Below are 16,544 nucleotides of genomic sequence, written 5' to 3'. Positions count from 1 at the left end.
TCTCTGAACAGCGAGCAAGTAAATATTTACCTTCCCGGCTCCAGCGCAGGCGCAGTAGCGTCTCTCGGCTCAGGATCAGGCGGAAATAGTGGATCCCAGTCAGGTCCGTTCTACTGTGTAGGCGCAAGTACCGTACAGTACAGCGGACCTGACTGGGGTTTGCCATTTCCGCCTGATCCCGAGCCTGCGCCAGAGTCGGGGAAGGTAAATATTGCGACTGCGCCACAGCCTGACAATTTGTCCGATGTGGCTTCAGAGGGGCTCAGCGAGACCACCGTGGGACAGAGGAGGATGGGAGGAGCCTTGATAGGATCCAGAGGCTTCCCCCTCCCGAAGTAAGTATTTTTATAATAAGTATATTATTTTCACATGACACGTCCCACAGTTATAAAACACATAAGAATGGATTCCTGGTTACAATGATACCCCATATGCCATATTTTATATGCGCATCTCTGTCGATTGGATGCGTTCGCTAGGGTGACAGTTCGGGGGCCATAGTGCTGTACAGCTGCATCATCTCTAGGCAACAGCAGAGCGATTCATCTGTAGAGCATTGGGACCCCAAAATTTCACCCTAGCGATCTCTACAAGCAGCAGTCATTAAAAGTTTATAAACCGGTATTGCAGGGGTTAACAATGGGTTAATAGGCTAGGATGGGGTTAAAAACTAACTGGGGTTAAAAAAAAACAAAAAACACTTTTTTATTTTATTGGGATCGTATCACTTTACCTTTTTTTTTTTTATACTTTGGGTGCCGAGAAATGGGGGTGGGGAACGCGCGCCACACCCAAAAATGGGGGTATAAGTGTGGTGCGCATAAAAATGGAGGTATAAGTGAGACGCCTGGAAATGGGTGTGGCCATGGACCAGGATATGTGTGGTCACGGGTGGAGCCAAATTTACATAAATTTAGCAATGCTGGGACATTAGACCAGGAATATGGTAGGGATTAGATTGTGAGCGCCTCCGACACAGGTGCCCCCCAGTTTAGGTAGTGACAGGGACCACCCCATGTGTAGTGACAGGGACCCCCCCCCTAGCTTAGGTGATGAAAGGTGTCCCCAGTTTTAGGTAGTGACAGAGAACCCCCATGTTTAGTCACTGGGACTTCCCCTAGTTTAGGTAGTGACACCTGCCCCCCAGTTTAGGTAGTGATAGGTGCCCCATAGTTTAGGTAGTGACAGGTGCCCCCTAGTTTAGGTAGTGACAGGTGTCTCCCAGTTTAGGTAGTGATAGGTGCCCCCCAGTTTAGGTAGTGATAGGTGCCCCCCAGTTTAGGTAGTGGCAGGTGCCCCCCAGTTTAGGTAGTGGCAGGTGCCCCCTAGTTAAGGTAGTGACAGGTGCCCCCCAATTTAGGTAGTGACAGGTGCCCCACAATTTAGGTAGTGACAGGTGCCCCCCAGTTTAGGTAGTGACAGGTGCCCACCAGTTTAGGTAGGGATAGGTGCCACCTAGTTTAAGTAGTGGCAGATGCCCCCCAGTTTAGGTAATAAGAGGAGCCCCTCAGTTTAGGTAGTGGCAGGTGCCACTCAGTTTAGGTAGTGACAGGTGCCCCCCAGTTTAGGTAGTGACAGGGACCCCACTCATTGTCTGTCATCCCAGCAGCCAGACCTCAGAATCAGCTGGCGACCAGTGACAGCAGGCGCACAGTACCCCCGTTGACACAGAGCTGCATATGCGGAAGTTATGTCACTTTGGTGCGGTGTCCGCAAGGTCATAGTGCCCACACTCACTGGTCACTAGCTGATTGTGAGGTCTGATGCTGGCTGCTGAGATGTAGCGGAGACGGCCAGGATGGGGGGGGGGGGGCGTCTGACTGCCAGGGGGGGCGTCCACCCCATTTTGCCCCTATGTGCGGATGCCCATGTATATACATTAACAGGTTAGTGTTAGAACTTGAAATTACAAGCCCAGTGGCGTAACTACAATTTGTGGGGCCTCCCAGTGAATCTATGATCCCCCTCATCCCATGTTCACACCTGTCCCCTTGGTTCTCTTTGCAGCCTTGGGACCCATCTCACAAGGGTCATAAAACAAGTGTGGCCATCCAGATCTTCACACCCATAACAAGTGTAGTCACAAAAACACCTGATCTGAAGTATAGTCCCTGTATCAGAAGATGAGAGGGTTAGTAGTTGGGGCCACCCATAGCTCTGCCCCCCTGCGATCACAAGGGCTGTGTGTGTGTGTGTGTGTACCAGCTCCTCCTAATGGTGATGTGTGTGTGTGTGTGTGTGTGTGTGTGTGTGTGTGTGTGTGTGTGTGTGTGTGTGTGTGTGTGCGCGCCAGCTCCTCCTAATTGTGTGTGTGTGTGTGTGTGTGTGTGTGTGTGTGTGTGTGTGTGTGTGTGTGTGTGTGTGTGTGTGTGTGTGTGTGTGTGCCAGCTCCTCCTAATGGTGGTGTGTGTGTGTGTCAGCTCCTCCTAATGGTAGTATGTGTGTGTGCGCGCCAGCTCCTCCTAATTGTGTGTGTGTGTGTGCCAGCTCCTCCTAATGATGGTGTGTGTGTGTGTGTCAGCTCCTCCTAATGGTGTGTGTGTGTCAGCTCCTCCTAATGGTAGTATGTGTGTGTGTGCGCCAGCTCCTCCTAATTGTGTGTGTTTGTGTGCCAGCTCCTCCTAATGATGGTGTGTGTGTGTGTGTCAGCTCCTCCTAATGGTGTGTGTGTGTCAGCTCCTCCTAATGTTAGTATGTGTGTGTGTGCCAGCTCCTCCTAATGGGGTGTGTGTGTGTGTGTGTGTGTGTGTCAGCTCCTCCTAATGGTGCTATGTGTGTGTTTGCCCGCTCCTCCTAATGGTGGTATGTGTGTGTGTGCCAGCTCCTAATGGTGGTGGTGTGTGTGCCAGCTCCTCCTAATGGTGGTTGTGTGTGTGTGTGTGTGTGTGTGTGTGTGTGTGCGCGCGCGCGCGCGCCAGCTCTTCCTAATGGTGGTGTGTGTGTGTGTCAGCTCCTCCTAATGGTGGTATGTGTGTGTGTGTGTGCCAGCTCCTTGTGGTGGTGGCGGTGGCGCCGGCGGCTCCTCCTAATAGTGGTATGCGTGTTAAAGGGTCCTCTGACCAAAGATGTTGGAGGGAACGATGAGAACACAGTGCATAGATCCACTTTTCGGTACAGTCCCTCAGGTCAGGTTTAGGTTTGCCCTGATGCTGTGGTCAGGACCCCTTTCAGCTGAGTGGTATGGTCCTCTGTCAGGTTTAGGTTTGCCCTGACACTGTGGTGGGGACCCCTTTCAGCTGAGTGGTATGGTCCTCTGTCAGGTTTAGGTTTGCCCTGACACTGTGGTGGGGACCCCTTTCAGCTGAGTGGTATGGTCCTCTGTCAGGTTTAGGTTTGCCCTGACACTGTGGTGGGGACCCCTTTCAGCTGAGTGGTATGGTCCTCTGTCAGGTTTAGGTTTGCCCTGACGCTGTGGTCAGGATCCCGTTCAGCTGAGTGGTATGGTCCTCTGTCAGGTTTAGGTTTGCCCTGACACTGTGGTGGGGACCCCTTTCAGCTGAGTGGTATGGTCCTCTGTCAGGTTTAGGTTTGCCCTGACACTGTGGTGGGGACCCCTTTCAGCTGAGTGGTATGGTCCTCTGTCAGGTTTAGGTTTGCCCTGACACTGTGGTGGGGACCCCTTTCAGCTGAGTGGTATGGTCCTCTGTCAGGTTTAGGTTTGCCCTGACACTGTGGTGGGGACCCCTTTCAGCTGAGTGGTATGGTCCTCTGTCAGGTTTAGGTTTGCCCTGACGCTGTGGTCAGGATCCCGTTCAGCTGAATGGTATGGTCCTCTGTCAGGCTTTTCAGCAGAGGCGGTACACATGGCATCTTACCTGAGGCACACAAGGCTGTAGCAATGGGCATCTCAGCAGCTTCCAGTTGGTTTTATGGAAGTTGAGCAGGTCTTTTAATGTAGAGAAGGTCCTTCCTTGCTGTAGGTAGTACTCCCCGCTGGAATTGTTATGGATGCGGAAATGCGTGACTTTATTCTCATTACGTACTGGAAAAAGAAATACAATCATAGTTATTGAGGTTGAAAAAAGACGGTACTTACGTATTAGGCTATGTTTACATCATGACGCACAGATGGCAGCGATCAGAACGCAATGCATACAATCGCATGCCGCTACGCGTTGCGCTGCTGATCCCAATCATTAAAGTGAATGGGTCTGTTCTGCACTTGCGGGCAGAAGGCATGCAGCAGTATCTTTAGTGCATCATTCTGCATCCTACTGCAGCACTTATGATGTGAATGGCAGAAGGGCTGTCTATGCCCTTTTGTTATTCTTGCGTGTCGCACATCATACGCACTTCCAAATGCGCACGGAAGTGCGTCATGATGTGAACAAGGCCTAATATCATCCAGGCAGTTACACAAAGTCTATATAATGTTTCAATCCCTTCAGCGTCAGATTACAGCCTGGAATCTCTTTCAAACAATAGAGGTGCTGTGGCTGTGCAGAAAAAACACATTTGCTTACATAATAAATTACAGTACATAACTAACGTAACAGGAAAAAAATAGTTTAGTAACATTAGTTACCCTTCACCCCCCCCCCCCCCTTAACCCCTAACCTTAACCCTAGCCCTTTACCTTTCCTCTCTTTAACTCCTTCATTTGAACCCTTAACTTCCCCCTAACCTCCCCCCTTCCCCTTCTTAACTTCTAACATTAACCCTAACCCTTCACCTCCCCACTCAAATTCTAAACTTAACCTCCCTCCTACGCCTAACCTTAACCCTTAACCTCCTTGCCCCCCTCGTTAATGCCTAACCTTAACTCTAACCCTTAAGCCCCCATCCTTAACTCCTAACCCTTAAGCCCCCCCCCCCCAACTCCTAACCTTATCCTCTCTGCCCCACTCCTTAATTCCTGACCTTGACCCTAACCCTTAATTTCACCTCCTTAACTCCTACCCTTAACCCAACCCTCCCCCCCCAAGCAGGGCCGGCGCTATCATAGAGGCAAAGGAGGCAATTGCCCCAGAGCCTGTAGGGGCCCCCAGTGGCTACAAGAGGAAAAAAACATTTTTCAAAAAGACCTTATAGTTTTTGAGAAAATCGATGTTAAAGTTTCAAAAGAAAAAATTACACATTTAAAAACCTGCCGACTTTAACGGTTAATAGCAAATCCACCTTAAATGCTAGAAACCCTAAATTTGCAGGATATGTTAAGGATATCATTGGGAATAAGAGAAAAAAAACAATTTTTCAAAGACTATATAGTTTTTGAGAAAATCGTTTTTAAAGTTTCGAAGGAAAAAAGTATAATTTTAAATGCGGGAAATGTCACTTTTAGTAGCAAACCTAACGGTAGAGTAATTTTACATGCATCAAAAGAAAGAGCAATTAATTTCCTGACGGGGTTTCCAGGGGGTCCATACGCAGTACGTAAGAACAAATACGTATGGACCTCCTGGAAACCCATCCGCAGTCGCAGCGCTTTGGCCAGGGATCGCTATACAGCCGCAATATGGCTGTATGAAGATCCCTGGCATTTTTTCCAATTGTCCCAATTTTTTTTTTTTTTTTTAATGTTCAGAGTGTGAGAAATTAAAAAAAAAATTGTGGGGTCCCCCCTCCTGAAACTTTTTAACCCCTTGTCCCCCATGCAGGCTGGGATAGCCAGAATGTGGAGTCCAACCGATTGGGGCTTCACACCCTGACTATACCAGCTGCAAAAAAAGGTCCCTTAACCTTCCTGGCGGTAAGCCCGAGCTGAGCTCGGGCTAAGCCGCCGGAAGGCACCGCTCAGGCCCCGCTGGGCCGATTTGCATAATGTTTTTTTTCTACATGCAGCTCGCACTTTGCTAGCTGCGTGTGCAATGCGATCGCCGCCGCTACCCGCCAATCCGCCGCTATCCGTCGCGCCGCGGCCGCCCCCCCCCCCCCAGACCTTGTGCGCTGCCTGGCCAATCAGTTCCAGGCAGCGCTGTGGGATGGATCAGAGTCCCCTTTGACGTCACGACGTCGTGACGTCGGTGACGTCATTCCGCCCGTCACCATGGCGACGGGGGATGCCCTCCAGGAGATCCCGTTCTTTGAGGGGCTGGGGGGATGCGGCTATCATGTAGCGAGTTGTCTCGCTACATGAAAAGAAAAATTAATTTTTTTAAAATGGCTTTGCTGCCCCCTGACGGATTTTGATAAACCGCCAGGAGGGTTAATGCCGATTTTTGTTTCGGGGTATCTGTTGGGGGGCCCCAGGTTTATTTTGCCCTGGGGCCCCATTGTTGCTAAAACCGGCCCTGCCCCCAAGTTAGGTATTATGGAGGGGGGAGAGTTAAAGATAATGTGTTCTCACAAATTGTTGCAATAAAAAGCTTACCATTCTATTCATTATGTTCTCCTGGGCCTCTCCTTGTTATTTCCTGACGGGGTTTCCAGGGGGTCCATACGCAGTACGTAAGAACAAATACGTATGGACCTCCTGGAAACCCATCCGCAGTCGCAGCGCTTTGGCCAGGGATCGCTATATGGCTGTATGAAGATCCTTGTTATTTCCGCAGCTCCCCACCGCGATCCTGGCTTTTAATCGCCAGTTTTAGACAGTGTTAACAAACAAAAAACATGGGCGCTAACTAGGAAGTGATGTTTGTATATATGTCATGTCACAGTATACTACAAGTTTTTATTATGGTAGGCATACACGGCAAGTTTTTTTCTTATCAATCGAGCCGCTGATGGCTCGATTGATAATATCCGACAGGACCGATGACCTGCCGGATAGATTCCCCGCTTGATCCCGAGCGGGAATCGATCTGCGTGGATGAACGGGGACGCGGCGGGAGTCAATGCGGCGGCTAATCGGCCACCGGATCGACTCGTGTATGCCAGGCATTACATAAAGAATTATCTGCACTCCAGTCTGGGATTCTCACAGTTCTCAGCATGAGACAGGCAGCTTCCTTCCCCCTCAGAGAGCTCTGTCTGTGAGTAGTAAACAAAGCACACAGAGCCTGGAGGGGGCATGCATAACTCCTCCCTATCACAGCAGAGGCAGCACATTCCTCCCTGGCTCGAAAAGGCTTGACAAAGAAAAAAAGATTATATATATTGCAGAGACAGTGCAACTAGAAAAGGCTGCAGTAATCCAGACTACATTAGAAAAGGTATAGGATAGAAAAAATAAGGCTGAACATTTTGTTACAGAGTCTCCTTAAGGTTAGGAGTTAAGGAGGGGGAGTTTAGGGGTTAAAGAGCTAGGTTAAGGTTAGGGGGAGTTTAGGGGTTAAAGAGAACCTGAACTGAAAAAAGTCAAAATTACCACACACAGGTCATACTTACCTCCTGTGTAGCCTACTCCTCAATCTCTTTCTCTTCTCCTGTGTCCCATTTGTCCACTGTGATCAATGGAATTCTCCTCCATTTTAAAAATGGCCATTACCCCATAACAGCTTCCCAGTCAGCACACTGTTAAACTGTAGCACTTGAGCCATAGGGAAACATGGACATTATCTTGCACATTCAGTTGTAATGGGCAGCTGCTGATATATAACTGGCAGCAACTGGTATATTCCAGTTCTGACAAAATCTTGTCAGAACTGGAAGGGATCAGTGTAAGAAGAAAATGGTGAGCTTCTGAGAGGAACTGACGGTGAGGTTAGTATGTAATATTCATTTGCAGCTACGTCATGTATTTATTTTAAATAATTTTACTCGCTTCAGGTTCCCTTTAAGGAGATAGGTTAAGGTTAGGGGTTAAGGAAGGGGAGTTGCTTAAGGTTAGGAGTTAAGGACGGGGAAGGTTAGTGTTAAGTTTAGGTGTTGGGGGGGGGGGGGGTGTCGGTTAAGGGTTAGGGCTAAGGTTATGAGTTAAGGAGGGGGGTTAAGGGTTATGAGTTAAGGAGGGGGGTTAAGGGTTAGGAGTGAAGGGTTAGGGGTCAATGGGGAGGTTAAGGGTTAGGTTAAAGAGGAGGAAGGTTAAAGAGAGTCTGAAGCCATTAAAATTACCTCTTTTTATTTCCAAGTCCTCTTCAGCATTAACAATTATGATTCGCCACATTACCGTGGCAGAACTATGTATTTAACCCCCCGAAATCCCCAGCAAAATCCTCTGGTACTTCCTGGAGGAGGCAGAGCTTTGCGCTGTAGCTCTGCCTCCAGTCCAATCAATCTCCACTGATCTCTGCATCTCCCCACTCCTCTCAGTCTTCTTTCACTGAGAGGGGTGGGGAGAGGTGGAGATTGGCAGAGATTGATTGGACTGGAGGCAGAGCTACATCGCAAAGCTCTACCTCCCCCAAGCAGCAAAATCCACGACCTGAAAAGTCATAGAATTTTGACCCGGGATTTGGGGAGTTAAATACATTGTTCTGCCGCGGGAGTGCGGCGAATCATCTTTGATGTTAATGCTGGAAATAAAAAAGAGGTAATTTTACTGGCTTCAGACTCTTTAAGATTAGGAGTTAAAGTGGACCTGAACTCAGAACTTCCTCTCCGCTCTAAAAGATACACAACAGCATAATAACCTTTCAACAAAAACATTTCTTTGTCACAGTTGAAACAAATCTTAAAATAAATATGCAGTTTCTACTTCCTGATTCATGGAAGCAGACATATTGTTTATAGCCTGTGCATTTAAATGGGCTTATCTGCTTATCTGCCATGGCAGTCATGTGACACAGGGGATAAGCCCATTTAAAAGTACAGGCTGTAAACAATTTGTCTGCTTCCATGAATGAGGAAGTAGAAACTGTGCAGATTTATTGTAAGATTTGTATCAGCTGTAACAAAGAAATGTTTTTTTTGTTGAAAGGTTATTATGCTGCTGTTATCTTTTAGAGCAGAGAGGAGTTCTGAGTTCAGGTCCACTTTAAGAGAAAGGTGGGTGGTTAAGGTTAGGGGGTTAAGGAGGTGGGATTAAGGGTTAGGGTTAAAGGAAATATCAGGTAATATAGAGAAAATGAGATCTACTTAGATATCGATGAGTCATCTCATTAACGAGTAATTGGACAATTGTATGGGTGCAGTCGTGTGACACAGCCGGCTGTGTATGGTTTAGGCTGAAATATACCATATGCTGCTCTTTTTAGTGGGGTTAAAGGGGATCTGTTTTACAGAATTGAATAAAGTAATTGTGTTTTAGTAGTCCACTGTGTATCATTGGATTGTTGTTTTAGAATAGTACCTTAGTGTGGCTACCCTGTAAAGGGTTATTTGCAATTTATATAGGTAAGCCTAGCGCTTGGTATTATTGGATTGAAGTAGAAGTTTTAACTTAACAGAGCACATTAGTGATTAGTGACAACTGTAATCAGCTAATTATGCAAAATTTTGTGTACGGTATATTTTCTCAATGAAGGCCATGAGTAATTAAAATTTGGACAGCCAATTGGTTTTATATAATCCATTCGTAATCTCGTGCAATTTTTGTGTAATTTTCACGTAATTACTTGCCGACTTTAGTGGTTAATAGCAATGCCCCTATACATGCTATTGTCACCAATCGCTACATACAGGGCAGTTTCTAGGCTAAATTGCACCCGTGGCGAGGATGTAAAATCTGCCCTCCCACCGTGGAGCTAGGTATAGGTGCCCACAGTATAGGTTATCCAGGTCTAGTTGCCCCCAGTATAGTTAGCCAGCTATAGGTCCCCCAGCATAGTTGTCCCCAGTTTTCCAATTTCCCCCAGCTAGGTAGGTGCCCCCAATATAGAAAACCAAAATTAACCTGGCGAGCTCCACCTACTGACTAAACCTACAATATACTGTGGGTATGCTGCAATAGTCATCAATGTTGTACCAACATGTATCAACACGACCATAATTAGAAAGTAGTTCCACAGCCCCCATAATTAGAAACACGGTGATATATCCCGGCAAGGGGTTACTTCCCTGTACCAGTCAAACAGCCTGCGCAATGATCTTGTAATTGTGTTCTTTTTGGGGAGATCGACCTGTGAATCAGAATTGAAGGAAGGAGATAAGTGTATGGTCGTGTGGAACTACATGCTGTGTTAGCTGTCTGTGGGTCTGGGCAGCCACAGCGTAAGGTGAGAGCAACCACGGCGGGTGGTGGTTTGCACGGTGAGTGGTGATATCGTGTAGAAGTGTGCACGGGCCATAGCTGGTGGAGGATTGCTCGGATGTTTTGGCAGCCTATGCGATGAAGATTTTTTCTTTCCGTTTCCTTTTCTACATGAGACACCCTGGTTTGAAGACTGAAGAGGAGCGTATTTTATTTTGAGAACTGTGGGACTTTGAACATCCATATCCTTAGTGGACTGTGTGGCAGCGCATAGTGTGGTATAGAGCCCCCAATATAGGGTAGCCTGTATAGTTGCCTCCAGTATATGTTAGATAGGTATATGCCCCTAGTATAGGTTAGCCAGTATGAGTAGCCCATGTAGTTGCCAACAGCATAGGTTAGATAGGTAGGTGCCCCTAGTATAGGTTAGCTAGGTAGTTACCTCCAGTATAAGGTAGCCCGTATAGTTCCCATAAGTATAGTTTAGATAGGTAAGTGCCCCAGTATAGGTTAGATAGATAGGTGCCTCCAATATAGGTAGTCAGTATAGTTTGCCCCCAGTATAGGTGAAATAGGTAGATGCTCCCAGTATAGGTTAGATAGGTACGTACCGCCAGTATAGGTTAGATAGGTAGGTGCTTCCAGTATAGGTTAGATAGGTAGGTTCCCCCAGTATAGGTTAGCAAGGTAGGTGCCCCGGGTATAGATTAGCTAGGTAGGTGCCCCCAGTATAGGTTAGCTAGGTAGGGGCCCCGAGTATAGGTTAGATAGGTAGGTTCCCCCAGTATAGGTTAGAGAGGTAGCTGCCCCAACTATAGGTTAGAAAGGTAGTTGCCCCGAGTATAGGTTAGATAGGTACGCGCCTCCAGTATAGGTTAGATGGGAAGGTGCCCGCAGTATAGGTTAGCTAGGTAGTTGCCTCGAGTATAGGTTAGATAGATAGGTGCCCCCAGTATAGGTTAGATAGGTAGGTGCCTCCAGTATTGGGTAGCCCGTATAGTTGCCACCAGTATAGGTTAGATAGGTAGGTGCCCCCAGTATAGGTTAGATAGGTGCCTCCAATATAGGTAGTCAGTATACTTTGCCCGCAGTATAGGTTAGATAGGTAGGTGCCTCCAGTATAGGTTAGGTAGGTAAGTTCCCCCAGTTAAGGTTAGATAGGTAGGTTCCCCCAGTAGACGTTAAATAGGTAGGTGCCCCGAGTATAGGTTAGATAGGTAGGTTCCCCCAGTATAGGTTAGATAGTTAGTTAGGTGCCCCGAGTATAGGTTAGATAGGTAAGTGCCCCGAGTATAGGTTAGATAGGTAGGTGCCCCGAGTATAGGTTAGATAGGTGGGTGCTCCGAGTATAGGTTAGATAGGTAGGTGCCCTGAGTATAGGTTAGAAAGGTATCTGCCCCGAGTATAGGTTAGATAGGTAGGTGCCTCCAGTATAGGTTAGATGGGTAGGTGTCCGCAGTATAGGTTAGCTAGGTAGGTGCCTGCAGTATAGGTTAGCTAGGTAGGTGCCCTGAGTATAGGTTAGATAGGTATGTGCCCCAAGTATAGGTTAGATAGGTAGGTGGCCCAAGTATAGGTTAGATAGGTAGGTGCTCAGAGTATAGGCACAGCGGTGGGGGGAGTGGGTATAGTGTAGTTACAACTCACCTTCTTTCTGCTGATCCCCCGCAGCAATTGAGGGTCAAAGATTACAATTGCATTAGCAGTAGTGTCCAGTTCATGGGCACCTAATGTACCTAGGGTATAATCACATATACTGTAACGTAGTGCACAAAAATGGCCAACCTCAGGTGATCACCTAATTAACTTAAGGGACTACAGTTTATCTGAGTGTAGCTAAGCTGGTATTGAAGGCTATTATGGAGGATAACTGTAACAGTATAGTTGCAGCGTGGCACCAGGAGGGCTCTCACCACCTCCTATGTGTGTAGCAGTACGGTGCCCAAGAGTGCTCTCACCACCTCCTGGGATAATTCCACCATTCCAAAGCCACTTCACTAGTGGATGCAATCCGCAAGCTGTTCTGCTCACTGCCTCTTTCTGTCGGGGTTACGGGAGAGGGAGTGGCTAGCCTCCCAGTTAACCCTTCGCTGCAGTGTTCTATGGAGAAAGGTGGTACAGTTAGCAAAGGGTTCAAAATCTGGATTTTTAGATGGGGCGGCTGTTCAAATCTTTTAGGAGGGTGCTACAAGGAACAGCTCTTGCCAAACTAAATGTACCTTCCTGGCTGTAAGCCCAAGCTGAGCTCCGGCTATGCCACGCAGGAGGATTTCTCAGGCCCTGCTGGGCCGATTTGCAAATTTTTTTTTATTACACGCAGCTAGCACTTTGCTAGCTGCGTGTACTGCCCGATCGCCGCCACTCCGCACCGATTTGCCACTACCAGCCACGCCGCCCCCCCCCCCTTTCCCCCCCAGACCTCATGCGCAGCCTGGCCAATCAGTGCCATGCAGCGCTGAGGGGTGGATCCGGGACTCCCTTTGACGTCACGACGTCGAGGACGTCATCCCACCTGTCGCCATGGCGACGGGGAAGCCCTAATGGAAATCCCGTTCAGAACAAGATTTCCTGATGGGCCTGATCACTGGAGGCGATCGGAGGGGGTGTGGGGGGGGGGGGATGCCGCAGCTCAGCGGCTGTCATGTAGCTAGCGCTAGGCTAGCTACATGGTTTTAAAAAAAAAATATTTAAAATAGTGCTGCGCTGCCCCCTGGCGGTTATAATTGACCGCCAGGAGGGTTAAAGGGAACCTCAGGAGATCTTGTTTAACATCATACTATTCCCTATAGCCTAAAAGGAGACAGACTCAAAGGACAACTGAAGCGAGAGGGATATGGAGGCTGCCATATTTATTTCCTTTTAAGCAATACCGGTTGCCTGGCTGTCCTGCTGATCCTCTGCCTCTAATACTTCTAGTCGTAGACCCTGAACAAGCATGCAGCATATCAGGTGTTTCTGACATTGTCAGATCTAACAAGATTAGCCACATGCTTGTTTCTGGTATAGATTGAGACACTACTGCAGCCAAACAGACCAGCAGTGCTGCCAGGAAACTGGTATTGTTTAAAAGGAAATAAATATGGCATCCTCTATATTCTACTCACTACAGTTGTCCTTTAATAAAAGGTTAAGCTAGTCAGGGAATTTTAGCAGCATATAGTAAAACAATGTTCTATGTTGATGAGCAATGGTGCTGAAGACCCCCACCCCTGTTTACGGCACAATACACCCCTTCAGCCAGGCTTCTACAGTTTCTCCAATTTTAATTTGTCTGGTTGTCATGTTGATCCTCCGCCTGTAATATTTTTTTAGCCCCTAACCCAAAACCGTACGCTGATTGGGAGCTCTAATGGTCGCTCCAGTTGTGAGTCGAACATTACTGAATCCAAAAGATCTGAAATGAAAGCCAAACAAAAGGCAAACATTGTTTGAAATGCAGAAAACATGACTGCATGCATGCTCCTGGTTGCCAATTAAGAAGTGAAACCACAGAATAAGCATGACAGCATAAATGTGCCATTACCATATATTTGTTACTGTTTGCTGTGTGTGATTTGTGTCTCCACAGGTGAGAGATCGGCCACGGAGCCAGACTGAGGAACATAGCCCAGGCCGCACACCTTTCCTGAGGCAGGAACACCTTATCAGCAGGTAAGTGACCTTTGGCAGCGGATCTCAGAGCGGCTGAGCCTCGGATGAGGAAATGGAAGTCATATTCCGAGGCCTGGATTCCCCTCGTGCCACTAACAGCATCATAAACTCTCAGTCATTTCCTGAAAACTAAGATTATATATCTGAGAGGACACCAATCTCAGCAGAAGGTGCTTCGAAAGGGACCTGCTTTTCATTGGTCATATGGGGGGCATTGTTATATAGGGAACGCCCTCGCCCTGATGGCTGCACTTGTAATATGGGGGCACGCCATGGTGGTTGCACTTGTTATATGGTGGCACGCCATGGTGGTTGCACTTGTTATATGGTGGCACGCCATGGTGGTTGCACTTGTTATATGGTGGCACGCCCTGATGGCTACACTTGTTATATAGGGGCATGCCCTGATGGCTGCACTTGTAATATGGGGGCACGCCATGGTGGTTGCACTTGTTATATGGTGGCACGCCCTGATGGCTACACTTGTTAATAAGGGCATGCCCTGATGGCTGCATTTGTTATATGGGGGCACGCCATGGTGGATGAATATGGTATAGTGTGGAGTGAATGGCTGCCCTTGTTATTGGGGTTGCAGCAGCACATGCTTATTGCAGAGGGTGGCATTGACACCCATGACATTAATGACATTATTTGGGGAGAACTATGGGGTCACCTTGTTTGGGGCACTATAGTGACAGAAGGAGCCCTGCCCATTCATGGTGAAATGATTGAACTGCTCCTAAGGATTTGGGGGAAAGAGCTCCTATTCACTTTTCACTTCATGTATTACATGAAAGGAGTAGGACTCTGACCCTAGTTCAGGGGGTGCAACTAGTGACCAGCTCGTGTTAAATCAGGAATAGAGCTGAAATCCTTCCTTTTTCGATGCGTAGGCTAGTAAGAGCACATCAGCTGCTGACCTGATAATGAGTACTGTCCATGGTTGGTGTCGCTGGGTCGCACCAGGTAGGAGCCATGAGCGTTGGGATTTGCGAGGAGCAATGTCTCGGCTTGAGATCGGTTTGGCACCTCGATGTACCAGCTGGAAGAGAAATGCAGAAGTTCAGAGTCAGAGCCAAGAGGTGAGAGTACACAGAGCGGTTAATACACAGGCAGAACCGCACAGGCCATAAGAGGAAACTGGGGAGAATGCATGACTTAAAGGACATCCGAGGCGAAAAAAAAAACTGAGATCAACAATTGTATCTGTCCTCCTACTTATATAAATGACTTTTAAAGTTATCCCACAATTTTATTTTATATTAAAATCAATTTTTTAAGCTTTTACTGTTCTTTAGCCTTTTCTCAATGACACATTAATTCAAATATGCCAGAGCTAAAATATATGAACTATTGTCCCTTTTTATCTCTTTCCTGCTCTTAGAAGCCATTTACTGCCACAAAAGTGTTTTATGGCTGCAATTCCTTATCAGTGAGAATTACGCTAGAGTCTGACCCGGTCCCGACCTGGACAGGAAATGCCAATTACAAACCTGATTTTTAGCTCTTTCAGGCAGAGAAAGGAAAAAAGGAACACAACCTAGTTATTTGTGTACTAGGCACTATACATACCCATAGAAAGTGGAGGGCGCTTAGGTGGGTAGGTTTAACTGTACTGCCTGCTGCTAACTAGAAAGTGTGGGGACCCACTCACCTCACACAAAATAATATATTTAAGTAAACGAAAACTAGTTGCGCTGGGTCTCACTAATGTCCTATATCATTCACCCGATATGATATACGTTCAAACTTTTGTTCAGTAAAACATCTGAAAATGTATTCAAACTTTTGTTCAGTAGAACATCTGAGAATTTATTGATACAATAAAGTGCGTTATATTACATTTACATTACATGCGGGTCAACCATTAATAATGAATACCTGACTCATTCAGACTGACAATCATCCACAGACCCTCCAATGTGTATAGATTTGTCAAAAAGTAGAAAAAATATGAATAAAAAATGGATCCTAAAAATAAGCAATAGAAAAAATAAAAAAGAGGATGTATGGGTTAAAATATATATATATATGTATCATACAGATGCCTTGAATGGTTTATCAAGGTATATAGTGTGGACTCCCTTTGAGGGAAAAAAGTGCTGATATATCACAATATGAATCACAGTGAGGTCTCGTCATGAAGGCTCCCCTGGACTCAATGTGGGATCAATCCTCCGATATAGGTTTATATTTGTGGATATCAGGCGTCAAAGCTGTAATTAGCATATAGGTTGCATATAGTTCGTGTAGTTCATGAATGGACTCACCTCCTTCCTCGGACGAGTGATAGCGTTTTCACGTTGTGCTAGTAACAATTGTACTCCCGTCCTAGGGTAAAGGCTGCTGAGAGGTTTGCGGAGGGTCCAATTAGTGTGTCCGAGTTCCGGCCGGCAGCTCAATGACACTATACAACTCCGTACTGTATCCGTAATCATCCGCAATGATCGGGTGTAGTAGTTCCGGGTGGTGGCTGGTCTACTTCCGGTGACGTCACCTGCTCCTCGCGTCCTCTATTGCTAAGTTACCGCTGGATTGCGGTTTAGCGAGGGGTGATAGACAGTTTAGGTCTAGCGGTGCTGGTTGCAAAGATCTTCGCTAAACAATATAGGAGGGTGCGAGGTGAAGATTAGGACTAACGCGTTTCGGCAGTCTGCGGCTGCCTTTATCAAAGTCAATTCAGAAGTGAATAGCCACTTTCAGGTTGATATATACTACTGTCCCCTCCCATCTCTCAGACGTGTTGTCTCCTGGGTCCTAACGTGTCCGTCCATCATAAATAACAATGCGCACATTTATTGCATATATTTCATGTCTCCTTGCTTTAAATGTAAAACATACATATATATATGAAAAATAACACATATGTATGTGAAAAATGTATACATATACAGCTGTACCTAAATTTATAAGGCACAACAGTGTTGAACCTGTTTAAAGC

The 16,544-nt window shown here is 46.9% G+C and overlaps 1 protein-coding gene across 1 annotated transcript in view; it reads right to left on the bottom strand.

The window, feature by feature from the left end:
* Positions 1-16,544, bottom strand: part of LOC137542141 (tyrosine-protein kinase Srms-like) — a 59,356-nt gene that overhangs the window by 27,385 nt on the left and 15,427 nt on the right. The window contains exons 2-3 of the mRNA XM_068263834.1: positions 14,524-14,645; positions 3,816-3,982 (exon numbers count right to left, since the gene is read on the bottom strand). Coding sequence (XP_068119935.1) covers positions 3,816-3,982; positions 14,524-14,645 — 289 coding nt within the window. The remainder of the gene's footprint in view (positions 1-3,815; positions 3,983-14,523; positions 14,646-16,544) is intronic.

The sequence above is a fragment of the Hyperolius riggenbachi genome, chromosome 12 (genome assembly GCF_040937935.1).
Source record: "Hyperolius riggenbachi isolate aHypRig1 chromosome 12, aHypRig1.pri, whole genome shotgun sequence".
NCBI classification, from domain to species: Eukaryota; Metazoa; Chordata; class Amphibia; order Anura; family Hyperoliidae; genus Hyperolius; species Hyperolius riggenbachi.
Note: the sequence above shows the minus strand (reverse complement) of the source record. Positions and strands in the feature narration are given on the sequence as shown.